The sequence below is a fragment of the Hylobates moloch genome, unplaced genomic scaffold, assembly GCF_009828535.3.
Source record: "Hylobates moloch isolate HMO894 unplaced genomic scaffold, HMol_V3 SCAFFOLD_18, whole genome shotgun sequence".
Taxonomy (NCBI): domain Eukaryota; kingdom Metazoa; phylum Chordata; class Mammalia; order Primates; family Hylobatidae; genus Hylobates; species Hylobates moloch.
Window position 1 is genome coordinate 11,535,431 of NW_026652293.1, and position 27,800 is coordinate 11,563,230.

At 50.8% G+C, this 27,800-nt stretch overlaps 1 protein-coding gene and 1 non-coding gene across 6 annotated transcripts in view; both read right to left on the bottom strand.

The window, feature by feature from the left end:
• LGR6 (leucine rich repeat containing G protein-coupled receptor 6) overlaps positions 1–27,800 on the bottom strand; it is a 126,211-nt gene that overhangs the window by 66,389 nt on the left and 32,022 nt on the right. The window contains exons 3-4 of one of the 5 annotated variants that reach the window (XM_032136928.2): positions 26,359–26,430; positions 18,331–18,402 (exon numbers count right to left, since the gene is read on the bottom strand). In XM_032136928.2, coding sequence (XP_031992819.1) covers positions 18,331–18,402; positions 26,359–26,430 — 144 coding nt within the window. Of the gene's footprint in view, positions 1–13,167; positions 13,285–15,206; positions 15,364–18,330; positions 18,403–26,358; positions 26,431–27,800 lie in introns of those variants that run through there. The other 4 variants (XM_058430833.1, XM_058430831.1, XM_058430832.1 and 1 more) reach the window with 4 other exon arrangements.
• Positions 22,555–22,655, bottom strand: LOC116458173 (small nucleolar RNA U13). Its single transcript, XR_004245238.1, has one exon. It is a non-coding gene; the product is annotated as a small nucleolar RNA U13 (small nucleolar RNA).

Here is a 27,800-nt window from a genome sequence, read left to right on the forward strand (position 1 = left end):
TTTTTTTTTTTTTTCTTTTTGTAGAAACAGAGTCTCACTATGTTACAGCCCAGGCTGATCTTCAACTCCTGAGTTCAAGAAATCCTCCCGCCTCAGCCTCCTAAAGTACTATTACAGGCATGAGCCACCTCATTCAGCGTCCACCAGTTCAACTCCTATTCTACCTTCAAAACTGGCACAGTGCTGGCACATTCACCCAGCAAATACTTGCTCCTCCCCTTCCCACAGCATTCTGGACTTTGCATATGCACCAGCTATATTTATTCTAGCATGTACTATTTGTGAACATGTCTCACAGCCCTTATTTGGTAACAAACTCACTGAAGGCAGGCACATCAGCGCCTGGCATGGGGAGGTGTACAACATGGATCTGCAGAATGCAAACATAATGGAAGGAACGACCCACATTCACTCACAGCAGGGGCAACTCACCACCAGAGGGACCGTTCCTGAGGCCAGGGTGGAGGAAGTATCTTTCCCTTCCTGGATAATCTAGTTTTGCAGCAAAGCCTGACCAGAGGTGAGGAACCCCTCTAGTCTATCCTACTCCAGCTCCTCACAGCCAGAGTTTCTCTGAGCTGCACAAAGCATCCTGCCTTAGGCTCCCTCCCTGGTAGAAAATGATGATGTGGTAGGAGCCAGTTCTGGGGATTGGTCTAATAAGAATAGCAAGCTGGGTGCAGTGGCTCATGCCTGTAATCCCAGCACTTTGGGAGGCCGAGGCAGGTGGATCACTAGGCCAGGAGATGGAGACCATCCTGGCTAACACGGTGAAACCCCGTTTCTACTAAAAATACAAAAAATTAGCCGGGCGTGGTGGCATATGCCTGTAGTCCCAGCTACTCGGGAGGCTGAGGCAGGAGAATCGCTTGAACCCAGGAGGCGGAGGTTGCAGTGAGCTAAGATTGGGCCACTGCACTCCAGCCTGGGCACCAGAGTGAGACTTGTTCTCAAAAAAAAAATAAGAATAGTAGGACCATCTTGGCCAGGCGTGGTGGCTCACGCCTGTAGTCCCAGCACTTTGGGAGGCCGAGGCGGGCGGATCATGAGGTCATGAGTTCGAGACCAGCCTGACCAACATGGTGAAACCCCGCTTCTACTAAAAATACAAAAAGTTAGCCAGGCGTGGTGGTGAGCACCTGTGATCCCAGCTACTCAGGAGGCTGAGGCAGGAGAGTTGCTTGAACCCGGGAGGCGGAGACTGCAGTGAGCCAAGATCGTGCCACTGGACTCCAGCCTAGGCAATAGAGCAAGACTCCATCTTAAAAAAAAAAAAAAAAAAGTATTAGGACCATCAGTTATCATGCACTCAGGATGTACCTGGCATTGTGCTAAGTCTTCCTATACGTCATCTCATAAGTCTTCAAAACAACCACTTTGTTATTCCCAGTTTATAGATCACAAAACTGAGGCTCAGAATGTTCAGACAATTTGGTTATGATCCTTTATCTAGAAAATGGCAGAGCTGGTTTTCACAGAAAAGCAGCACTATTTTCAGAGACCCTAAAATCAAACATCACCCTTCCAGCTAAAAGGAGACAGATTATTCGGGCTGCCACAGTCTGGAGTCCCCAGACTGAGCCACGACTCGAGTGTGTCAGGATGTCTTCCTGCTGAGTGTGCTGAAGCCCTCGACTATGGAGCGTGGTGAGAGTGCCCATGCATGTGCCTGACACAATGCTTGCCACCTAGCAAATGCTCCCTAAGACTTACTCTCCTTCCCTCTGACTTTCAAGTCTTGAAGCAGTCTGGACACAGTCAGATTCAGGACACTTGTCAGGGAGAGAAAGGAGACAGGAAGCATACCCATCTGCCTTGGGCTGGTCATGGAACCCTTTCCAAACTTTTCACACCTGCCAAAAGGCTACCATTTGGTGTCCCAATCCCACAAGTCCGAAACCAGATCTCCAGGCAGTACCTAAAGGCTATGTATTGTCAGTGCCCTGTTCCTTTCCACAACCTGAATTCTTGTCAGGTTCTTCTCCATGCCTCTGGCAGCAGGTAGTTGCTGGCAGACTCTGGTCCAGCAGGGCATTTGGCTCAGCTGGTGCTGGCTGAATTACAGAGCAATTCTGCCTCTAACCACCCACGGTACCTTTCATGTACAGGAGGCCAGGGCCTGCACCCACTTTACAGATGGGAAAGCCAAGGCTAAGAGACAAGAAATAGTTATAAAGAGTGAGGATGCCTGGCTCTGGTATTTAGTGTACCCCATGTGTTCCCCAGCAGGCCCAGAGTCAGATGGAATTATTCTAGGGGGGCTTCCTGGAGGAGGAGAGAGCTGTATTGATGCAGGCAGTATAGTCAAGGCTTGGCAGAAAGGAAAAGGAAAGACTTCCTAGTCTGAGAAACAGCTTAAGCCAAGGCATGGAGGTAGAAGGACAGGTTTGGGGAGGTAGGGGGAAGAAAGGGAAGTGGCTTTCCTGGAGTAGAGAGCAGGGTATAGGGACACGAAGGTGAAAACAGGTATAATTTAAGGGAAGATTTGCCCCAGCTGGTCAGCGGTCTGTGGGCGGTTTCTGATCAGAGGAGTGAGATGACATAAGTGGTATCATTTGATGACTTGGAGGAGCCCTGGGTACCCCCTTCACCACACCCCCTCCAACCCATTTCACCTCAACAAAAGGCAGAACTAAGAATCCAGGGACTATTCGTTTGCCTCCAATCTCCCCCTCATCCCCTCAGTCTGACACACACCAGTCTGGCCCCTCCCTCATCAGTCCTCCTCCTCCCTCCTCTTCTCTCTCTTTCCCCTTTCCCTCTCCACTTTCCCATCTCCTCTCCCTTCCAGGTGGGCTCCCCTCCAGCCCCCCACACTCCAGATGTTCTGAGGGGGGTTTTACTCTAAGGCCCTTCAGGCCCCCAGTTAGCAGATGTGCAGCTGAGATGCAGGCTAATGGGGGCCAGGGGAGGATGCTGGCCTGGGGCTGGGGCCAGAGGCAGCTGCATTGGCCCCAAAGGCCTAGTGGCTCCCCAAGGAGCCCAGCAGCCTCATTCCTGTCAGCTGCAGCTGACAGCAGGAAGGAAAGGGGAAATGGCTGGGGGAGTCTTGCCTGGGGAATAGAGCCTCCGGGCTTCCCGGCTGGGAGGGATCTGAGGCTTCCTCTTCTTCCCGCTCCTGCCCCCCACACTCCAACCTGGAGCTCTGGAAATGGTGAGTGCCCCTATGTAGTCTTCAATGCTGTACCTGTAGCTCCTGCCTCTCCATTCCCTACGAAGGCTCAGGGGCTGCAGGGACATAGATCATCCTCATATAGCAGGTAATTCTAAATTATGTTATTGTTGGCTGCAGAAGACACTGTACGGCTTTTTTAAAACAACAAGTTTGTTTTCTCATTCCTGTTTTATTTAGGGTGATCCATATATGAGTGTGCAGGCTCTGACAACACACTATCAGACAGTGGAGACCTGCAGCCTCCTCATACACCTTCTCTCTGTGAATTCACAGCACAGAGAGCCAGTGCTTGCAACTGGAAGCCAACAGCATTGCCTGTATCAGGCCGTCATCCGTGATAGTCTCGTTTTAAACCGCTTGGGTAGCTTTCCTGCTTTTACTCCCCTCTCAGCTCTGTCTGCTATGCCACCTCCCCGAAACACGACAGCAGAGAGCAGGCAGGGCCCTTCTCCCCCAGGTCTGTTCTTCCTCAGAACTTCTTAGGTGTTCTGAGGAAGAATGTAGAGGAAGGGGGAACCAGGGAGTTACGGCAGAAAAAGCATGGACGCAGGAATCAGACATACCTGAGTTTAAATTCAAGCTCCAGATCTTACAGATTGTGTGTTACTGAGCAAATTACTTAACCTCTCTGGTCCTCTTTCCCCATTCATTAAAATGTACAATTATAAGCAAGGATCACTCAGTGCCTACTATGTGCCACATATTGTACTGGCAATGCGGAATCCTGAATTTTAAAAAAGGACATCCAGTCTGGGTGTAGTGGCTCACTTCTGTAATCCCAGCACGGTGGGAGGCTGAGGTGGGCAGATCACCTGAGTCAGGAGTTTGAGACTAGCCTGGCCAACATGGTGAAACCCCATCTCTACTAAAAATACAAGAATTAGCTGGGTGTGGCGGCGGGCCCCTGTAATCTCAGCAACTCAGGAGGCTGAGGCAGGAGAATCGCTTGAACCTTGAAAGCGGAGGTTGCAGTGAGCCAAGATTGCACCACTGCACTCCAGCCTCAGTGACAGAGTGAGACTCTGTCTCAAAAAAAATAATAATAATAAATAATAAAAATTAAAAATAAATTAAAAAATAAAAAAGGACACTCAGTCTCCAACCCTGTGGAACTCAGACTATAGAGGGAAACAGGATGAAATAAGAGAATAACAGTAGGATTGCAGGCTGTTCTGGGAGTGCAGCACAGAGGCAGCTGAATCAGAAAAGGCCTCCTTCAGGAGGAGACATTCAAGCTAAGACCTAAAGGATGAGTAGGAGGTGGGGAGGATGAATTAGGATGGTGAGAAGAAGGAGAACTAGGAGCAAGTATTCCAGGCAGAGGGAACAGCAAAGCACAGGAGCACAGGCTGCACGCCCAAGAGAACTGCAAGTTACTCAGTCTGGCTACAGCATAGAGTGGGAGGGGAAGTGGTGAGAGATGGGCAGAAGCCAGGTCGTGGGTTGCCTTGTACGTTAGCCAAGGAGTTTGGGCTTTGTCTTCGGGACAACTGGGAGCCAATTGAGAATTTTAAGCAGGGGAGTGACATGATCACATTTGTGTCTTAAGATCCATCTGGCTGCAATGTGGGGAAAAGACTGGGGTAAGTTCACAGTAAAAGCTGGGGGCCTGTAAGGAGGCTGTTACAGCAGCCCAGGCAAGGGATGATGGCGGGCAGACAATGGTGGCCACCAGGAAGTAAGGAGAAGAGGACCTACTCCAGAGCGAACAGGATGTACAGTCACTGGGACTTGGTTGATTGGATGCAGTGGTGAAAGAGTTAAGGATGACAACCAAGTCTCCGAATTAGGGAACTAAATGATGTTATTTCTTGAAACAGAGGATGTGGAGAAGGAATATGCATAGGAGATGATGGGTTTACTTTCAGAAATGTTCAGTTTGAAGCCCCATGAGTCATGCAAGTGGAGATTCCAATAGGCCGTTCATTGTACCAACCTAAGCTAAAGCTAAGACTTGAGAACCATCAGTACACAGGTAGTTACTGAGTCCATGGGCAGATGAGAAACCTCCCAGGGAGAAACTGAGGCACAGATAGGGCAGAGCCCCCAAAGAATTCTGCCATTTATAGGACGGGCAGGGGAAGAGGAGCTTGCAAGGAGAATCGAGGAGTGACTAGAGAGGAGAGATCTAGGAGAAGGGGGTCTCCTTACAGAAGGCACAGGAAGAAAGGACTTCAAGGAGAGAGTGGGCAATATTATCACATGCTGCTATGCAATCAAATAAGATAAGGGCTGGAAAGCACCTTATCAGAAGGGTAAGAATGCTTCGCCTGTAGATGAAGAACTGATGGACACCACTGGTATGGACTGTGAAGGGGAAGAGAGAGCGAAGTCAGGAGTCGGCTGCAGTGGAGCCTTGGTGAGTGGTACTGGTGGCCCTGCTGCTGAATGGAGATCAGCCTGAGGAAGGCGCCTGGTATCCATCACGCAGGAGATGCTCAAAGAAAGTTTCTTTCCTCTTTCCCTCCATTCCAACTCCTGCCTTCTCTCCTTTTTCCCAACTGTGGTGCCCTGGCTCCCAGGATAGGGATGGGGCCAGGGTCACCTGTGCTGATGGTCCTCTGTGGCCTCCAACCCCAGAAAAGTGCTGCACTCCCCACTCACCAGGCAATAAAGGTGGGACACCTTCCAGAGAAAAAGTGGAATTCTTCTAGGAAACATGGGGAGGGCAGAGAGAGCTGGACTCGCCCTTTTTCCTTGGGGAAGAGATTGCTTTGGGAGGGGACAGCAATGATGTCCTCTCTGTGGGCTGCCAGGGCCCTGAAGGCACTGCAACCTTTCAGTGACTGCCACCCCACAGCAGCACATCCCACCAAACACCATGGGCCTCGCTCCTCCCTCTCCATAGTCCAGACCCCTCCCAGGACCCTCAGAGCCCTCCAGACCAGGCCTTGCTAGAGTCGTTTAAGGGAGGGCAAAGGAAGGAGCTGGCTCCAAGTCTTAAAACAGGTGTTAGGGTGGTGAGGGGAGGGAAGCGACTTTGGCGAGAGTCCCCCGGATGGGGTCACATTCCAGAACAACTGATCTTAGAGCCATCTGGTTGCAGTGGTCACAGAGGCTCATAAATAGATCATGCCCTTCCAGAGCCAAAAAAGCATCTGCAGGCCTGGTCTGGGTTCCAGCTAGCTGCAGCGCTGCCACTGATCCACTGGAAGACACTGGGAAGTCACTTCCTCTCTCAACTGCTAGGTTTCCTCACCTGTAAAAGAGTCAGTTGGACTTAGTGACCTCCATGACGCCTTCCAGCCCCAGTATTCTAAGGTCCTGTGGTCTCAGGAGGGCAGCCTCCACCCACGCAGCCTCTGCCGGTGGCCAGGGCAGGAGCCTGGTGTGCTTGCCGCCTTTTCCGGTTGCTGTGTGGATTTCCACCCTCCAGCAAGTGGCTGGCAGCCACCTGGGCTCCAACAGCTCATAAACAGATGGAAAATTACTCACACACTCTCGAAAAAGATCACACTTTCCCAGCCCCCGACCCTTCTTCTCTCATCAGGATGGCTGAGGCGCTGGGGAGGAGGAGGGGGCAGGCAAAGCCTCCAGGGGTGTGGCCAGTGGAAGGCTGCTGCAGGCCACAGGTGCTGGCTCCACTCTTCCTGGCTGCAGCCTGAGCCTTCTCTCACCTCTCTGGGATTCTCTAAGGATACTCCCAGAAAATATCATGATGGGATCAGAGTGAGATCGTCATACACTTTCTCCTGCCCCCGGGCCAGGTGAGGACAGTGTGACTCTAATGTACCTTCCCAAAAAGATACTCTAGCCTTTTCCCCTTTGTGTGGTATAGACAGCTAGGAAGTTCTTCCCAAAGTCTAACCTTTATCTGTCCAACTGCATCGCCCAAAAGGTCATCCAGTACCTTTCACTGCCTCCAAGTGGGTCCACAACCAAACCAGTCTAAACTTTACATTTACATCCCATGTGTGCAAGTGACTGCGGGGGTATAAAAAAGGGGTTCTAAGGGTTGGAGACTTTCTGCAGAAAGTCCTTAGGGCCTACGGCACAGACCTATGGACAGCTGATAATAATTGCTGTCCATCTCAGCTGAAGTTGGGAGAGGGTGCAGAATGTCCCAGAAGCTCCTGAACAAAAGAACAGTGATTCCCAGTTTTGAATTGCATACTAATCCCCTGGGGGGTGGAGGGATGGGTCCTGTTAAAATGCAGAATCTGCATGAGCAGGTCTGAGGTTCTGCACTTATACTCGCAAGTGATGCCGATGCTGCTGGCCAATGAAGCTCACTTTGAGTGGCAAAGACCGGAGCAGTGGCTCCCAAACCTAGCTCTGCATCAGAATCACCTGGGAAGATTTTTTTAAAATCCAGATTCTTGGGCCCCAGCCCTGAAGATTCCAGTTCACTAAGTCTGAGAAGGGGCCTGGGGATCTGCACTTTATAGCTTCCCTAGTGCTATGAGGTAGACAGCCTTGGGAACTAGATCTCAAGGGTTCCTCACAGCTGCCCTTCTGCATAGTCTAAAGTCATGGCTAAGGGCATGCATGAGCTTTGTATTCAGATGAACCATTTTACCAACTGATCAATTCCCTACATCTTCATTTCCTCATCTGTAAAAAAAGGATCACAGGACCTCCTTTAGGGGCTTGTTGCAAGGAATGAGGTAGTCTGCCAAGGATTAGCCTAGAGCCTGGTAACATAGTAAGCACTCACCAAACATTAACTACCAATATAATATTTATTACACACACTGGGCTTCACCCGGTTTTCATCATTTTAGTCAACTCTCCTTTAGCTTTTATATACACATTTTACATCATGTTTGCTTGCACTGACTTTTCTGTCACAGAAGTTTAAGTGCACAGAATGGGAGAATGTATGGGAAGGGAAGGATGAAGATGGGGTCTTGGTGTGTCTAATATTCCTACATCAGACCAAGAGCTGCTGAAAAGGCAGGGCCCTTGTTTTATTATTTATCTCAGTATCTCTTGTGTTAGGCATTTCAAGCACTCGTCCAAGTTTACAAAAACAAACAGATGGACAGATGGATGGGGGGATGGATGGATGGAGGGATAGGGGATGGATGAATGGATAGATGAAGGGAGGGAGGGATGGATGGAGGGATGGGGGATGGATGAATGGATGGATGGATGGAGGGATGGGAATGGAGGAATGGATATATGGATGGAGAGAGGGACAGAGGGAGGGAGGGATGGGGGATGGATGAATGGATAGATAAAGGGAGGGAGGGATGAATGGATGGATGGATAGAGGGACAGAGGGAAGGAGGGAGGGGGGATGGATGAATGGGTAGATGAAGGGAGGGAGGGATGGATGAATGGATGCATGGATGGATGGACAGAGACACACCAATAGTTCGGTCTCCTCTTCCCTCCTGACAGATCCAGAACTCAGGCCAGGGCTCTGCACTGGCATCAGCTGCTCAGGAAGGGGCAATAATACAAGAGGAAGGAGAACTGAGGAGAAAGCCTGCCTCTGTCCTCTCCCCATGGGGGAGGGATCACCCACCTCCTGGCCCCGACTGGGGGCTTAATTGCACCTACACCAAATCTGAGCTATCAGTTCGCAACACCCGGGGTACTCTTGCCTCAGGCCTCTCAGACCTTGGCCTGCTTGAGCTCTGTGGGGCACAGAGGGCAGGAGTGGTCCACTCAGAGGAGAACATTCTGGCCCAAGAAGGCCCTAGCACCATAGCCAGAGAAGGCTAGCAGGAAGGCTGAGGAGCCCCACAAGTCTGAGCTGAGGTGTCCCCGCACTGCTCCTGGGTGGCCCGACTTGGGCCAACTCTGTCCCAGACCGGCATTTACGGCTGAAAGAATCATCCCTGATCCCCTGGCCCAGCCCACCACGAACACTCTCCTAGCATCTCTCAGGAGCGAAATTACCCATGTTCAGACCCTTGTGGGCTGCAGGGGGCTGCCCACCCACCCACCCACCTCAGAGCAGCCTCTGCCCCAAACGCATGTGGTAATCAACTCCCGGAACCTTGGGAAGATCCAAATACAGTAGCATATAATCATGGAGCCCAAAATAGCCATGCCAGGGAGGCCATCTGCCACCTCGTGCATCCCTGGGGACCCCTCCGCTGGGCTCTACAGCACAGCTGAGCCTTAGGGCCTTCTGGCTGGCAGGCAGGATGGGTGGTGCCAACAGGGTTCACTAGATCACCTGCACAGCTTGCAGGCAGATTGGGGGGGGGGGGGGCTTTTCCACAGCAGACGGCATCTTCAGGACAAGGCCTTAGCTGAGAGCACCCCAGACCTCTGGCCTTGTTGCCCCTGTTGCTCCCTTCTCCAACCAGCTCTGGGCCTCACTTGGCCAGATGCCCCCATGGTGGGCACAGCCGGCTCACGACTACTGCCCACTCTAACCCTCCTGTTTTCTTTTTCCTGCCTCTAGCCTCAGCTTCTTACCCCCAAGTGCTCTCTCACAGGGTCCAGGCCCACTTTCCCTCCTCCCCTTGTAGTGGGTGAAATGGAGGCCCCAGAAGATATACAACTCCCAGAACCTGTAAATGGGACCTTATTTAGAAAAGGGGCCTTTGCAAATGTATTAAGGATCTTGGGGTGAGATGGTCAGGATGATCCAGGTGGGCCCTAAATCCAATGATAAGTATCCTTATCAGAGACCACAGAGAGACACAAAGAAAGAGGAGAAAGCCACGTGAAGGCAGAAGGCAGAGACTGGAGTGATGCAGCCACAAGGAACACCAGCAGCTGCCGGAAGCTGGAAGAGGCAAAGAAGCACTCACCCCTAGCACCCTCAGAGGTACTGCAGCCCTGCTGACACCTTGGTTTAGAACTTCTGGCCTCAGAACTATGAGTGAATGCATTTCAGTTGTTTTAAGCCGCCTAGTTTTTGATGTTTTGTTAAGGCAGCCCTAGCATAACAATACATCCTTTTCTTCTGTAACAGTGGTCCTTAATTGTCAGTGTGTGTCAGAATCACCTGGAGGGCTTGTTAAGACACAGGTGACTAGGCTGGGCGTGGTGGCTCAAGCCTGTAATCCCAGCACTTTGGGAGGCCAAGGCAGGCAAATTACGAGGTCAGGAGTTCGAGACCAGCCTGGCCACCATGGTGAAACCCCATCTCTACTAAAAATACAAAAAATTAGCTGGGCATGGTGGAACACGCCTGTAGTCCCAGCTACTTGGGAGGCTGAGGCAGGAGAATTGCTTGAACCCAGCAGGTGGAAGGTTGCAGTGAGCCGAGATTGCACCACTGCACTCCAGCCTGGGTGACAGAGTGAGACTCCCTCTCAAAACAAACAACAACAAAAACAAACAGACAAAAAAGACTTTGTTTCTTATTCTCATCTTTAGTCCTTCAACCAAGGACAATTTCCTTGTCGCCATCCACCCCCACCACCAACCCCATGATGTCTTCCTCCTTTCCTCAGTGCTCAGGAGACCCAAGAAAATGACTCCTTGAGAAAAATCCCCAATTTCATGCACAACTGGCTCCTTCTCTTGGAATCGCCCAGGCCTCCCACTTGGGCCCTCTTGAAGATTTGCTTCCAGGAGGCTGTGTGAGTGGTACGGTCAGTCATGGTTGGGCCCTTCTCCTGTCACCACAAGATCCTCCTCAGCTCCATCCCGGCTTCATCTCTAACCCATAGTGAATCCCAGGCAAGTCACCTCCTGCTCTACACCTCCCCTGCAGGTCTGTCTGTAAAATGGGGCTATAATTGCATTGCTACTCCTCACAAGGGAAGATAGAAGAGCCATTTCTGGTGAAAAGCTCCTAGAAATGTCTTAATGCTCTTCATAAGAAGATGGTTATTAGGCAATGACCAGCCTCAGGTGCTCTCTTGTGGACTCTTTGGGGGTGCTGATCAAGGCCAAGGGTCTCCAGGGCTCAATGCTGATACCAGTGTTCACATCCCCTACCTCCCCAGGCAGCCAGAACCATCCCCTCAACCCAGGCTCCCTTTAACTCTAGAATACCTAGGGTAATGACAGAAACAGGGCAATCCAAGAGCCTCAGACACGCCCCAGCAGAGCTCACAACCCAAGGTCAGCTCTGGGAGCAGGTGCCCTGGAAATACCATGGTTCCCGAGCCCCACTGATGGGCCACTTCCCAAGGCTTGTCATCTCATTCAGCCCCCTCAGAATTGCTCTTGAGAGGCAGCCCAGCACCATGGTTAAATGCGTGGACTTTGGGCCAGACTGCCTGACTTCTGACCCAGGCTCTGCTATAAGTCACTGTATGGCTCTGTGCCTCAGTTTGCTCATCTATAAAAATGGGGATTACAAGACATCTAGCAGTAGCCATCCCAGAGGAGTACTGTGAGGGTGAAGTGAGAGAATAAGTGCAATGACTTGCACATGGAAAGTGCCATCTAAGTGTTGGTTATTGTTGTTCACCTGCCCTTGGGCATTAGTCTGGGGGTACAATACTCCTTTCGAGGGCGATCAGAGGCATGAGATGAGGGGGCCCTGCCCAGAGGTCCCTTGCTTTTGGTTCTCCCTGGGAACACTGCCAATCCCTCCTAAGACCTCCAACGCTGGACAAAATGGTTCAGCCATTTTCTCCTGGAGCAGCTCAGGTCTTTCCTCCTCATCTCAACTCACAGCATTCCCAGGAGACTGGAAGGGTTCAAAGATACTTTCCATTGCACAGTAAGGGAAACTGAGACCCAGAGAGAGCAAGCACCCAGTAAGCATAACCAATTCGAGAGCAGAGTCAGTAACCCCATTAGGAAGTTCCTGTACCTTTATGCATGACATTCACTTGGGACACCTGTCTGCCAATCATCCCACTGGACCCTCTCATTTTAGAGATAGAGAACCTTGGGCTCAGAGAGAGGAAGTGACTTGCCATGGCCTCATAGCTAGTGATAGAGCTAGGACTTGAACCCAACTCTCTGGATCCTAAAGATTATAGCTTTAGGGGATGTACTAAAGGATACGGGTTAAGAACCTGGTACTTTGGAGTTGGAGCTAAAGTCCCAGCTCTGTAACATCCTAGCCGTGTGACTTCAGGCAAGTTGCTTAACCCCTCTGGGTTTTAGTTGCCTCATCTATAAAATGAGAATAACAGACACTATTTTACAGGGCTTTGGGGATTAAATGAGATATATGAAAGTGCTTAGCATATTGAAATGTGCTAAGAGGGAGCCACTCCTCCTTCCCACGTCACCTGAGCCCAGCTGCCTTCCCCAGCCCAGAGCATACCAGCACATCATCTGTCCACCCTGGCTTCTCCACCTTTTTCCTCTCAGCAGGCAACCAATTTGTTTTGGATTGGCTGGCTTGGGCTGAGAGGGTTGCGGTAGTTCTGCCTTGGGTTTCAGTTTGGAGTCTGATACTGCCCTTGATTCATTTCCCCGGCTCTAGACAATGTTTGCTAGTTTCATGTGGCTGTCCTTCGCATTATGCATTTCCCCCCCAGAGTATCCAGGTTTGGGCTGTTTGGCTGTTTTCTCCCCTTTAGTCTTGCCACTGTGCTTTTCCAACTCTTCTGGGACCAGCCCGCCGGAGCTCCCCAGGACCCAGACCAGTGCAGCCCCCACTTCTTCTGCTTTGCCATGCTGTCTCCCCCTTGCCCTGCCTCACCCCCACCCAGTTTCTATTTTCCCCCAGGCTCTGCTGGCTTCCCGTGGCTTCTCTTGGCCTTGGCTCAAGCCTGGCATGACATGTCTGGCATGGCCATTCTCCCCCCTCCCACACTGGTCAGGGAGAAAGCAAGTGTATCCAAGGAGGAGGGTATTGTGGAGCTGGGTGCTGCCTGCCCAGGTGTCAAGCCAAACAGTTTGTGCACCACATTCAGCTGGGTCTCTGGGCCTAGAATGCCTGGCTGGCCCCTGTTCCCTAGCCCTAGCCCCACTCCTCACTCACACAAACCTACCTCTTACTGTGCCCCCATCTGGTTCTAGCTGGTAGAAAGTGGACCACAAAACTGAACCTTCCCTGAGGCTCCAGGAATGTCCACAAGAGTTTGCTCAGGTCCCTAAATGCGCTTGGTCTGCTCTGGGAACACATCACCCCAGGAGGGGCAGGGGCAAGGGGTGCATCCTCTACATACTTCCCTGATCCGTTGATTTCCAACAGGAAAGACATTTCCATTTGCTGGTACGTCTTGGGAAGCAGGAAGGGTCACCCAATGACAGCCATCAAAAGGCAGCTTCCCTTGTAGCCTTTGGAGTCCAACAACTGGGTGTAGGCCTGCCATGCCCACTCACCAGCTCTGACCTTGGAAGAGGCCCTGAACTTGTCTGCCTCTATTTCTTCATCTGATAACAGAGACAGCGATTATTAGAGAGGGGTTTCTGTGAGGAATAAATCAGACAATATACGTAGAACATCTCATGTAGCTTTAGGGGAGCTTTAGCCTGGCCTTGGGCATTGGTCTGGGGGCACAATAGTCCCTTGGAGGAAGGTCAGAGGTATGGAATGATGGGTCCCTGCTGGCACACAGGGAAGTCCAAAAAATTGTCATTTTTTCCCACTGTCTCCTTTCAGCCTAGCCACCTGGGCCTGCTTTTACTGTCGCTAAGACGGAAGGACCTGAATAAGACAGAGCAGCACCTTACTGTGGGGCCTGAGGCGGTCTCTCCTTGAATCTCCCAATTTCCAAACACTTAGAACATAACACCTACATACAGAATCCTTGAGCTGGATTACAGACCTCCCCTCTTCCCACCAACACACACACACACTGATGTCCTGCAGGTCAACTGACCAACTTTCCAGGTTCTCTAGGATACTTGGTCATCCTGCCTGCAGGCACCACAAACTCAACATGTCCCAGAGGGGCCTCAGCACATCCCCTTTCCCTGCACTCTCTCCAGAGCACTCACCTTGTGTGGTTCATTCGTTCTTTCATATCTTTTTTTTTTTTTTCTGAGATGGAGTCTTGCTCTGTTGCCCAGACTGGAGTACAGTGGCGCAATCTCAGCTCACTGCAACCTCTGCCTCCCAGGTTCAAGCAATTTTCGTGCCTCAGCCTCTCAAGTAGCTGGGATTACAGGCACCCACCACCACGCCCGGCTAATTTTTTGAATTTTTAGTAGAGACGGGGTTTTGCCATGTTTGCCAGGCTGGTCTTGAACTCCTGAGCTCAGGTGATCCACCTGCCTCAGCCTCCCAAAGGGCTGGGATTACAGGCATGAGCCACTGCGCCCAGCCTGCATGTTCTTAATAAGCTCTTACCACGTGCCAGACTCTTGCTGATGGTACACCCTGATGTCAAAGCCCAAGAACTGGGTGTCAGCTGAACTTCTCCTCTCCCTCAGCTCCCACATCCAGTCAGCATTACTACTACTAATGATCATTGTAGAAGTAGCAACAAAAGGTGCTGTTCTAATTCTTTTATGTACATTAAATCATTTCATTCTATGCTGTTGAGATACATAGATACTATTATCGCTTCTATTTTGCTGATGAAGAAATGGAAACGCAGGGGGTAAGTAGTCTGCCCAGGGTCTTAAGGACAGTAAGTGAGTAAGTGAAGAAGCTGAGAGGTGAACACAAACAATCCGACTCCAGAGTCTCACTGGCATGACTTCTAGATATTTCTAGTTTGTCTGCTTCTCCTTTCACCAATGCCCCTGTCTGTCTTTCCTTTGGCCACTAACATGCTGCCTTGGTTTAGGAGCCTCTTCAGTGACTTCCCCACCTTCAGACTGCCCCCTATAACTGCTGCCAAAGTAACTTTTCAAAGACACAAACCCTATCACCTTGCTTTCCTGCTAAAAGCCCTCCCATGGCTCCCCGCTGTCTTAAGAATAAAGTCCAAATCCTTAGCAAGGTCCTGCCTACTTTTCAGGTATGACCACTTCTAACTCCAGGTCTTTCCCCACTACTGCCCTTCCCACCGGTCCCCCAACACACACACACACACACACACACACACACACAAGTTCAGCCAGCCAAACTCACTTCCTTCCAAATTCTTCAGAATTTACTTGGTTCTGAAAGATTCTCCCCGGCGCCTGAAAGCTTGAAGGGATGAGTAACTCCTCCCTTCTCAAGCCCAGTCGCCAGGCGCAGGGCTATTTGCGCCAGCAGCATGCGCCAGCAAAATAGCAGAAGCAGGAAAAGAGCCGGCCAGAAGACACCTACCCTGTTTGGAAGACACCTACCAGGAAGACACCTACCCCCTGGTGTCGATCTTCAGATCGAGAAAGAGGCCATCCGGGTACCACGTAGCCGTTACGTCAGACTGAGACGCCCCCTGTTTACAGGAGACAATAAAACCCCTGCCCCGTCCTCACTTCCGGCTGACGCCATTTTACGCCTCAGCCCGCCAGCACCCAGGCTCTTGTTAAAACACACCGCCACGTGTTAGCTGTTGGGGAGCTCTCGGGATTCCAACCCATACAAGAACCTTTCAGGTTCCTTCTTAACTTTGTGCCTTTGCAGCGTGTGCTGTTCCGTCTGTCCGAAACGTCATTCCCTGCCTCTTCACCTGATTCATACTAGTCTTTCAAGGCTCAACTCTGGTTCTGCCATCTCAAAAACTTTTGTTTAAAAAAAAAAAAAAAAAAAAAATGGAGCTGGGCGCCGTGGCTCACGCCTGTAATCCCAGCACTTTGGGAGGCCGACGCAGGCGAATCACGAGGTCAGGAGTTCAAGACCAGCCTGGCCAATATGGTGAAACCCTGGCTCTACTAAAAATACAAAAATTAGTCGGGCGTGGTGGTCCACGCCTGTAGTCCCAGCTACTTGGGAGGCTGAGGCAGGAGAATCTCTTGAACCCAGGAGGCGGAGGTTGCAGTGAGCTGAGATCGCACCACTGCACTCCAGCCTGGGCGACAGAGTGAAACTCTGTCTTAAAAAAAAAAAAAAAAAAAAGGATCAGGCTGGGCACAGTGGCTTACTCCTGTAATCCCAGAACTGTGGGAGGGGAGACCAAGGTAGGTGGATTGCTTGGGCACAGGAGTTTGAGACCAGCCTGGACAACATGGCAAAACCAAAACCCCATCTCTACAAAAAAATACAAAAATTAGTTGGGCATGGTAGTGCACGCCTGTAGTCCCAGCTACTCAGGAGGCTAAGGTGGGAGGGTGGCTTGAGCCTAGGAGGTGGAGGTTGCAGTGAGTTGAGATCAGGCCACTGCACTCCAGCCTGGGTGACAGAGCCAGACCCTTTCTCAAAAAAAAAAAAAAAAAAAAAAAGGCGGAGGATCAATGACTGGTTAGATGAAAAAAACCCCAAAAAAATAACTCAATCATTTTTAGTTGGTGAAATTTTTTTTTTTTTTTTTTTTTTGCAAATCCCCCTCACATTGACTATATATTTGATCTTCCCAACACCCTGTGAGGCAGGGAAGATAATTATCCCCACCTTGAAGATAGAGAAACTGAGGTGCAGAGAGGGTAAATGACACAGTAGTCAAGACCAGAGCCAGGACTTGAAGCCACATTTTCTGTCACACAGGCCAGTGCTCTTCTTGGGGGATTGCAAAAAGCAAAATCTACTCATCTGCCTTATAACTGGGGGAGTGGGGGACTTGACCTCTGTCTCCTGCCCTGTTATACCCAGGCAAAGGAGAATAATGGGCCTGAAAGCTAATGGTCTGGTTCTCCCAGCCACAAGGGCTGCCCACTTCCCAGAAAGTGTAGGGAAAATTGTCTGCGTTGCCGAAAAGCTCCATGCCTAGTCCGAAAGCAAGAAGCCCCAAGAACTCAGAATATGTGATTCACGATTTTTTTAAAAAAGGTAAACCTAACAGCCTTAAAAGTGTGAAGGAGTCCAGTGAAAGTCTAATTTTTTTTCCCCTATGAAGTCCTCTTTGAGGCTGTGGATGAAATGTCAAATTCTCCTCACTCCTCCTCCCTTGTTTTTTGGCTGTTCGTGCTACGCTGGTGCCCTAGGCAAATGTTTAGTCTGCCCTTGCGGGTGGGGAGCAAGCACAGGCTTGCCTAGCCTCTGGTCTTCTGACCTTGGCCTCTAGGGGCACACTGGGTTGCCTCGCCCTGTCCAGGGGTGAGGCTGGATGGAGGGAGAGGAGAGGGCTGGGGCCAGACCCCCAGCACTCACTGGGAAGCGGGGGCAGAAGTTGAGAGAGTGCGGGGAGGCAGGTTCTGCCACTGGGGCCGATCGGTCGAGCAGCTGAGGAGTGCCAGGGACCAGACACAAAGGCAGGAGGGTAGAGGGCACCCAGGGAAGGAGTAGGAGAGGAAAGCCCTCACCATGGGTGGGTGTGGCACAGCTGCTAGCCAGGACCCCCACAGCTGGCCCTCTGTGTAAGGTGGAATGGGGCCTAAATATCAGTCATGGGAAGGAAAGTCACCTTTTCCCACCTCATTTCTCCTTCCACCCAAGGAGAAGTCAGAAGTTGTCTGACTTCCACATCCACAGACTGAACAGCGCCAAAGGTTGGGAATATGAGAGGCCTTTGTCCGGACACACTGCATGCCCACTATGACTCAGCTTCCCCCACTAGCTAACTGCTGTGCCCCAATCTTACCCCCCAACTTTGACTTCTCCCAAAATATCTGTTCATTCTCCCATAGGATGAAGTTGTACCTGATAATTAAGTTAGGTTCATCAAGCATGTATGAGGCACCTACTGTGTTCCAGGCTTTGGGCTGTGCACTATGTGGATGAAGCCCAGCGGCTCCCACTGGGCTGGGTTACATCACCCTGGAGCACCTGCTCCCGCTTCCACCCTCAGGCTGGGTCTGGCTTCCACGATGCCCCTGCTGGACAAGAAGGGAACTACAGGGCTCCTTGGAGGGAGGGATCTGTGATGGGTGGCCTGTGAGTCCCTGAGGGCAGTCCCACCCCCAAGTAAAGAAAATGAGTATCTGAGCCTAGCCTCCTTCCCACCCACAACAGAGCCCAGGGGCGAGAGCAGGCTAGGTAGAGGAGACAGCCCCTTCCTGATGCTTCTTTTGGGCGGCAGTCTCCACCCCTAACCCCAGGCTCCAATGGCAGAACGCCAGTCGCCCCAGGACCGCTGGCCTGGTGGCCTCACCTAGGGAGGTCCCATTCCCACAGTCCCCCAGTGGGGCATGGGAGCCCTCTTTTCCTGAAATACGCATAGGAGTGTACACATCCACACACTGATGACAACAGAAAACCCCGGAGAAACCAAAGCCAGGAGCGGCATGCTGTCTGGAATGTGGACTGGGAGAAGGGGCGCCTGCAGAGGGAAAGGAAAGCTGAGGCAGGGGGCCCTGGGCTGTGACTCAGGCCCCAGGAAGCTGGTGACTCCCAGACCGGCCCTCTAATGACTCACAGCGACTGCAGGCTCGGCAGCTCCCACAGCGCCTCTGCGGGGATTCCTCCCAGCTGATTGTTCTGCAGCATCCTAGGGAAAAGAGAAAGGGCTTTAAGGACCTACATGGCATGCAGAGCTGGCTAGAGGGTGCAGACTCCTCCCTTGAACCCCCAGCCCCAAGCCAGACCCCTCCTTCTCACCCCAGCCTCAGAGCCCCAGAGAGAGTCTGGTCCAGCTCCCCTGCTTTGTTAGTGCAGATTCAGAGGCTGCTGAGGTCCCAGGGGGGTTGTACATGGGGCCGGGAGGCCCAGTGTTCAGGGAGAGCATCTCAGAAGGGACCCTAGGAGGAGGCAGGGGTGAAGAAGACCATGGAGAGGAAGGAGAGAAGACATTCTGAAGACAGAGTACTTGGGATTTTGTTAAAGTTTGGTCAGGAAGGATGTGGGAAAATGTAGGTTGTCAGTTTCCATGTCTATTCATCTGAAAAGCTAAAGGCTTCTTTGTGGGAGGGGAGGATGTGGATGAGGGTAAGGCTGCCCTTAGGGTGTCAGGGCCCCAGGCAAATACATTTTTTTCAGCCTTTGTCTATAGGAACAATTCGAAGTACCCCAGATGAGTGTATCTGCACTATTCTCATGGCCCAATCTCACCTGATGCCTCAAAGAAGTGCTATGCCAGCCAATGAAAACGATCTGCTCACTAGCTGTCCTCTGGGGACCAGGACCCAAGCCCCAAGACTCCACGACGACTCCATAGGCAGGAGTCCTGGAGCTCCTCAGGGCACCTGGGAACCCCATGTGTAGGGTAGAGGGTCAGAGAGCATGTACAAGGGGAGAAATAGGGCCTGGGGTGTCACTCCAGGTGGCACTGCTGACTCTAGCCAACCCCAGGCATCAGAGGGGTCTTAGAAAGTTTTGAAGAGAGCACTCGAAAGTGCAAGGAGTCCCCCAAGGCACAGAGCCCTGAACAAGAGGAGGAACTGGGTAAAGACATGGGAGGAAAACCCTCCAGGCCTTTAGATCCAGAAATGAGAAGGAGAGCACACAGGGAGTTCATGGAAGAGCTGGGGAAGCAGGAAGGGAGGAAGTTGCTGACTGCCCTGGGCACAGTGAGTGAGCCCTACTCTAGGAGTCTCAGTTACCCCTTAATGGTGTATCCATCCATCTTTCAGAGGGGGAAACCTTGGCGCACAATCATTCAGGTAATTCCATGCCTCAGGAAGAGTAGCCCAATTTCTGGTCCTTTAGTTTAATAATAGGAATGGCTAATGTGCCAGGTCCTGGTCTTAGAACTTGTATTAATTCAAACTTACCCTTGTTACAACTCCAACAGATAGGAATTATTATCATCCTCATGCTGAGGGTGCACACAACTGCTAATTGACAGAGCTAGGCTTTGAACCTAGAGGGTTTGGGTCCAGAGTCTAGACACTTAACCATTACCCCACAGCATCTATCACAGTGGTGGGATACAGCAACGGCCAGAAAATGCTGAGCTGTAAGATGATGAGCCTGAGTCGTTTTCCATGCCTCCTATGTGACGTCCTGGTCAGAGTCACATGTCATCTCTCTTAAACTCCTCTTACAGGTATGTGAAAATCTCAAATATGAACCCAACCTCAGCATCACAAGAACAAAAGAATGCTGAGCTCACTGTGGGAGTGGGTGGAGATAGGAGGAGCCCTTCATAGAGGCAAGGCTACAGAAGGGAGAACAAAGAACAAAGACAGACTTTGGGGACCCCTGGGATTGGGTTCCTCCTTGCCACCCCAAGGGGTGGGGAAGGGGCAAGGGCCACACAGGGGAAGGGCCTGGCTGCAAGAAGGGGCAGAGCCCACGGCTGTGAGCAGCTGGAGGGCTCAGCCCCTTTCCATGCAAACTCCATGTTCCTGAAGGTCTGTTGGCCTCCAGTGGCCCCTTCAATCCAGGCTCCACCCAATGCCAGAGGGGCCTTTCCAGTTACAGAGTTTTGCTTCAGGGTTGGAATTTAAACCTGTGTCTCTCGGGCTTCCTTACAGTATAGTTGTCACAGGTGCAGACTCTGAAGTCAGACAGCCCTGATCCACATCCTAGCTCTGTTGCTTTCCAGCTGTGTGGTACTGTGCAAGCTACTTAAGCACCATGGGCCTTAGTTTTCTCTTTTCTCATCTGTAAGTTGGGGATGATACTGACCTCATGCACTGATTGTGTGGATCAAATAAAATTACCCCTGTAAAGCCCTCAATGGCAGTGTCTCACACAGAGGACAAGTTCAATAGCACATTCACTGATACTATCAATTATCATTATTAGTATCTGGTTTCAGTATTACCATTTACTGGATGACTTGAGTAAGTCACTTCCTCTCCTTTCTCTGGACCTTGATTCCTTCATCTTTCAAAGGAAGAGGCTGCCAGAAGGTGCATAAAGCCTCACTCAGTGGTGACATTCCATCCAGGACATTTCCTGCCCTCTGCCCTGCTTAGTGTTTCTACCCTCCCAGCCATCCGGACTTCTTTCATCTAAAGGGTGGGCCTTCGCTTCCCATCTCAGGGGCCTGCCTTGATTCTCATGAGAAGGCTGAGGGTGCTTGGAGCAAGGATACAAGAGAAATGATGGCTGAGAAAACGGGGTCGCAGGCTGCTCATGCCTATTCACAGGCCCCACCCCTCCAGGGGCCCAGGAGGCTACATCTGGTCACTGCACAGGTGAGTCCCGAGCTCCAAAGGGCCCCTCAGTGCATCTCTACCCACATCACCTCCTAAGATTCCTCCATCCTTTCCTTTGTCAAATCCCAGAGAGAGATCTAGAAAGATCTTTAAGGTTTCTGAATTGTACCTCCTCCCAATACAGACACTGTAACATCTCAGGGCACTTAATTTTCCTTCTAGTGTCAGGGAACTCATTGTCTCCCCGAGACAACTCATCGTATGCCAGACAGTCTGATTATCAGCAAGTCCTTTTATTCATGGAATCAACACCCATGAAGCTGGAGGTCAGCATGGCAGTCGGCTTTGGCCCTGACCCATTTCCCTTGATGTTCCTGTTCTCATTTCCCAGCCATCATTCTTTTATTGAACTACAACTGGGTTATAAACGTTGGAAGGAAACAGCCCTTTGTTTTCCAAGATGAGGAGGTGAAGGCTCAGAGAGGGAAGGTAACTTGCCCTAAGTTACAAAGCAAATTAATGGCAGAATCAGGACTAGGACTCAAGTCCTGTCTCTCAGGCCAATGGTTTTGTGACGATATTTTCCTACTTCTTTTTCTAGCCCTGGTTCTATATGGAGAGGCAGTCTATCTAAGCCAGCGGTTCTTAGCCCTGGTTGTACATCAGAATCAACAGACAAGGTTTTAACATTTTTTTGTAGAGATGGGGTCTTGATTTGTTGCCCAGGCTGGTCTCAAACTCCTGGGTTCAAGCAATCCTCCTGCCTCAGCCCTCCACAGTCCTGGGATTACAGGCATGAGCCACTGCACCTGACCTCTGAGATGATTTTTAAAATCCCAATGCCCAGGTCACACTGAAGCCCAGTTAAATCTCTGGGGCAAAGTCTCTGGGGAAGGAATGTGAGGCATCAGTAGTTTTGCAAGCTCCCAGCTGACTCTAACGTGCAGCCTTTGGTACAGTAGAAGTCTAGTCCTCAGCACTCCTCCCCTCACACATGTGAAGCATCTCTCTGGCCAGAGAGGCATTTGGGGGCAGGAACCATGAATGTCACATCCAAAAAGTATAAAAAAGGTGATCCACCAGTGGTTTCCAAAGGCTCCTTTAGTTCTGTAGAAGTGCTTGGGGGTTATGGGGTGGGTAGGTAAGATGCAGCCTGGAGTGTACCACCCTCTTCACTCACTTTAACCAGAGACCTCATTCATCTGTTTTATGTATTGGGAGGTCTGCACAAAATGCTTTTTCTTTTTTTTTTTTTGAGAAAGCTTTTTGCTCTTATCGTCCAGGCTGGAGTACAATGGCGCAACTCTCAAGGAGGTGGCTCACTGCAACCTCCACCTCCCGGGCTCAAGTGATTCTCCTGCCTCAGCCTCCTAAGTAGCTGGGATTACAGGTGTGCGCCATCTCGCCCTGCTAATTTTGTATTTTTAGTAGAGACGGGGTTTCACCATGTTGGTCAGACTGGTCTTGAACTTCTGACCTCAGGTTATCCACCTGCCTTGGCCTCCCAGAGTGCTGGGATTACAGGCATGAGCCACCACACCCAGCCCACAAAATGCTTTTGATTTTAAGTTTCCTTTTTAAAAAAAAAATTTTCATGTAGAGGGGTAATGTGCTGACGTCGTAACAAGGTCCAAGGGTGGCACATCACACGTATGAGTGTGAACACCAATCATCACGTGTATGAACTACAAAGAATCTGTTTTAAGTTTCCATAGCTAAAAATGTTGGAAATTTTATTCTGACTCCTCCACTTTAAAAGGTGAGAAAACGGAGGCTCAGACAGAGGAAATCTGAGATCCTCCTTAACATCTGTTCTGGGGTCTGGTGAGGCTCTGAGTCTGACCTCAAGGCTTCTGACTGCACATGAGATCCACAGAGCTAGATCCACTTCCTGTCATCCAGTCCCTTGAAAGGATGAGGGCAGCAGGCCTTGCCTCATGTACAGGGGTGACTCAGAGAGGGCAGCCTTCTCCCCTGAGCCAGGTTGATGAGGCTCGGACAGAGCCCAGCGCTCCTAAATGACCAGCATGTCCCTTTGTGGGTCAGTTCAATTCAGTTCATCCACACTAGTGGAGCCCAGACCCAGCCAGGCATAGTCACTGCCTAGCCAGGCACAGAGTAAACACAGCTAATGTCAACTGAAGATGGCTCCATACAGGGTGAAAAGGGCTGCACTAGAGGTCGGCTAGGGGAGATTTCCTCTGGGATGGGTCCCGGAGATGCTAACTCCCAAGCACTCCTCTATGGCCTGGAGCCAGGGTTTCATATGGGATGGGCCCCAGCTCAGGAAGCAGGAGCTGCCTTCTAAGAACCTTAGTCTTTATCAAGATGGCGTGGGGTAAGAATCCACAGTCACAGACTTACAGGGATTTGGGACTCAATCCAGGAGCAAGGCACCTGGGAAAATCTCCTGCCCAGTCTCTTGAGGGCAGGACGGGAGGCAGTTCCTCAGACTGTTACCCCAATTTCCCAGATCTGGGCCTGGTGAGAAGCAACTGAGGCCCAGCAGGAGTCTTTCTAGATGCCAGGCCATCTTATGTCAGGCCAATCTGGCATAAGGAGGGAGGAGTTGGTCTGCAGAGGTGGGAAGATGACCAAGCCTCAGGCCTCACCCAGCTCTCTGGGAGGGCAGCTCTGGGGAAAGAAACCTGTGATGGAGACAAGACAGGAACCTTTTGAGATAAAGACTGGAGAAGCCTGACACACACATGCACACACGCATCCCCACACCCTTAGGCCACGGGTCAAGATGCAGGAGCTCTGGCCAAAGCTGCCCCTGTGTAAAAACAGGCAGGACAGGAGCCCTCAGAGGCTCAGGCATTTTCCCACATGCCTAGGGCAGAGGGAGCCGTGGCTTCCCTTAGCACAGCTCCAGTGCTGAGCTGGGATGGTGAGACTAGCGATGGTTAAGACTAGCGTCTGGGCCTTGCCAGCTCTACAGGACAGAGATAGCGGTGTGAGACTGAAAATTCCCTGCAGGAGCTGACTGTCTTGATCTGAGCCTGGCCAGAGCCTGTGGGTTGAAGACTTAGAGAACTCTCAGAAGAAGAAGAAGATCTTAAGAGTAATATCTCCAGGCCAGGCAGGGATGGGTGGGGGTGTGGGGGGGTGTGGGAAAGACATGAGAGAGGGCTTCTGCCACAGTCATTCAAGAAAGGATCAGAGAGGGAATCCTCTTTATTTAATCCTTTGCCTCGGGAGAGAAGGACCAAGGCAGAGTGTCCTACAGGGAGAGCCCAGCCTCTGAAATAAGAAGAGGCCACTCAGATAAGGGTCCCAGGCCCAGAGAAGACTGGGGAGCAGCTAAGGTGACCGTCTCCTGGTACAAAAATGGGTTATCATTATCATGGTGCTACTGCTCTATTTTTCTTGCAGCTCTGAAAAGCAAGCAATGGAAGGAAATACAAGGGAAATTGACATCAGACATCAGAAAGTAATTCGTGCCTAGGATGCAGGTGGAATCTTCTGCTTTGAAGCATGTAAGAGGATAATTCCCCAAGACCACCCAACCCATCCCTAAGGTAGAGAGGTTCTGTAGGCCAAAGACTGACACAAAGGCTTTGGGGGACCAGGTGATCTTTGAGGATGGGGCAAAATGGGGCTCAATGGCAAAGTGGGGCTCAGACAGCCTGGCTGTCCTCAGCTCCCACTCGACTCCTTCCCACAACCTCCCCCTGCTGCCCTACTCACTGAGCCAAGGGTGCCATTTGCAGAAAGGGGGGCGGGAGGCCTGTGGTTTCTCTGAAGCTTTGATTTATTGCCTAATGCAGGCAAAGAAGAAAGAGGAGGCTCATCTCTAAGCCGGAGTCTTAGGAATGGGACGTGACTCTTACATCTTCTGAAGGCCCAGTAAACAGAGCCCTGCTCTCTAATCTGGGCTGCAGGTCTGAGCCTGCCACTGGGTACAGACACACCACCAAGTAGGCCGCCTGCACTGTGTGTCTGTTTCAGAACACCTCCCCTGCTCCCCAGGGCAGAGATGTTTATGGGGAGAGAGACACAGAGAGGAGACAGGAAAAAGTGGAACTGAGAGGCAGGGAATAGTGGGGCAGGGAGAGGGAGAGCAAGGTCTGAGACAGAGAATGAGAAGGGGGAGACAAAGAGACTGAGGCTGGTGACAACAGGAGAGACCCAAGGACAGAGCAGAGAGTAAGGGAAGGATAGAGACCAGAGAGCCCTGGGAGTCAGAGATTCACAGGCAGAGGGGCCAGAGACGAACAACACAGGGAAAGGAGAAAGTGCTTAGATGTGGAGTGTTGACCTTGACCAGCTGGAAGCCTGGAGCTCATGGGCCAAGGGGGGCAGGACCACCACTAGCCCATCAGCAACTCAGAGTACATTTTTAAAAGATACCCCTTTCAGGGTGAATGCAGCCCCAAGCCAGGGCACAGGACTGAGATTCAGCCCCTTCTCACTTCCTTAACCAGATGCTCTGGTGCAATGAACAACCTGCTCAACTGTACAAAGGAGACCTGCAAGTCAAGTCAGGGGTAAGGGAGTAGCAGAGTTGGGAATGACTCACCACTTTAGGGAAGCCCCAGATGCTCATTCTGTTGCTCCAGCATCAGTCCCCAATATCCTCCTTTTCTTCCCAAACCAGACCCTGTGGCAATGCACCCTCCCTGGGAACCTCTCTTATCTACCTTCAGTTCCTATGCATCTGCTTCCTCCCAATTCTTCTTACCCTCACTCATCATTAGAATATGAGGAGGCTTGGGGAGGACAGTCTTAGTTGGAACAAGGTGAGTCATGAGTTGAGGAGATTGTGTCTCAGCCTTCCTTTCTCTGAAATGGGCCATCAGTTTGATGGTAAGTGGAAGCTAGGTGGAATAACAAAAGGTCCTCTCCAACTCTCACTTTCCTTTTGCTTCAAAGGGAATAGGTAAAAGAGGAGCAGGGAGGAAGCAACATGAAGACTGAAGGAGGGACTATGTTTACAGCCAGAATGGAAACTCAGTGCTGCAGCCACAGAGACTAAGGTTGGGTTGCAAGGGGAAGAAGAGCCAAAGAAAAGCCACCTGAATTTCCCCTGTCCGGAAACAGTCTTCTCCCTCTCTTGGGCTAGAGGTCATGGGGAGAGACCTGTGGGTCTGTAACTGAACTCAGCCCCACAAAGACCTATGTCGATGGTTATTATACACTTTATTTTTTTTTAATGTTTCACTTCCTTTTAGTGTGGCTGAATGTAGCAGGTACAATTAAATGTTTGTTTACAAATCATAAAGTTTGTTACAGACAAGGTGAAGCAAAGAAATGGAAATAACAATTGAAACTGAAAGTGAAGATAAGGAAATAATAAGCAAGTCAGTGGTAAACCAAGACTTGGGTTCTAAAACTTTGATTTGCTCACCGTTCTCAGTGCTGCAGCTCTATGTAAAAGGAGGTGTACCTATACTTACAGGATTTTCAGGCTGTAGAGACCGGAGAATGCTTGTCCTGGGATGTGTGAGAGATGGTTCCCAGAGAGACGCCTGGAAATCAGAGACAAGGGTCAGCGATGTTGGCAGGTAATCCAAGGAGGTGGTGACCTCCATAAGAAAGTGTCTTGGGATAGGGGAAGAGAGGGCGGTGGTAAGAACTACCATTTATTGAGATCTACAATGTGTTTAATACTTTACATGCATTGCCTCGTTTCTCACAATAATCCTGTAAAGTGCCTATTATTTTCCCCAAATTTCAGATGAGGAAACTGAGGCTAGGAGAAGTCAACCAAGTCCCCTAGGGGTCACAGAACCAGCCCATGACAGAGCCTGGTGTTCTCACCCAGACCTGACTAATTTCAAGGCTCACGGCCACAGTTTCCCCACATCCTCTCCTGTGCTAACCTGGATCACCCACCGCCTGCTCTCAACTGCTGGACTGCGTCACATGGTGTCATCAGTAGAGGGAGGAGTACCAGGGGGTGTGTCTGTGTCTCTCCAGGCCCTAAACTACACAGCTAACCCTCACTAATCCAAGAGGGTTAAGGAAATGGGGTGTTGTAATTCATCTAACATTCTGGTCTAATTAAGCGTTTCCATGTTTGTCAGGGGCAATCACCAATTCTAAAAGGAGCAAATGCAATGAAATACACTCAATGCTGAAACCTGACTGAGCAGAATTTAATGGTGGATGATTCAGAAGGCACTGCCTGATCTCCAAAGTCCCCAGGGACATTATTATGTGCATCAGTTGCTACCGAGAGGCTTGTAGATGTGGAGAGTGTGCTGGCATACCTCAGACACTATTTTTAAAACATATATCTCTAATAAAAGTCTCTTTATTTGACATTTATTGTTTAAAAAAAAAACTGTGTGGAAAGCCGTCGTGACATCTGAGGTCTCCTAGCTTGGGTTCTATAGGCCGGTATTTGCCATGGAAAGGTCCTTTAGGTGGAGCCTCTAAAATGGGTCCAGACCTCTCAGGTCGTGGGAGATGGAAAGTCAGCCTGAAGTTCTCAGGTTGTGTCCAATGTCACCTGCCCGAGCTCCTTGGCCTTTGCTCTTGCTTTGCATTCCCACCTAAGCTGGGTCATCTCCCACTCAAAATGCCCCTCCACTGCCTCTTACCCTGTCCATCTCCTTTGAAAACTGGTTTAATCTTCTTCCTCCAGGAAGGCTTTCCTGCCTACTGGCCAGGCCAACACTGACCACTCCCTTACACAGAATGCCCTGGGTGCCTGAGCCAACAGCTGCCACACTCCCCTGCTGACTTGCTGGCCACACTACTCTTCAGCCTTACCTGGACATTCCCTGGGGGTGGCAGGAAGGCTTTTATCTTGTTTTCTCCCAGAGCATCTTGAGCTTGCCTGTCTACCAGAGGGGGTTCAACAAGTACTTGGTCTGGATACCAAGCCATGGCC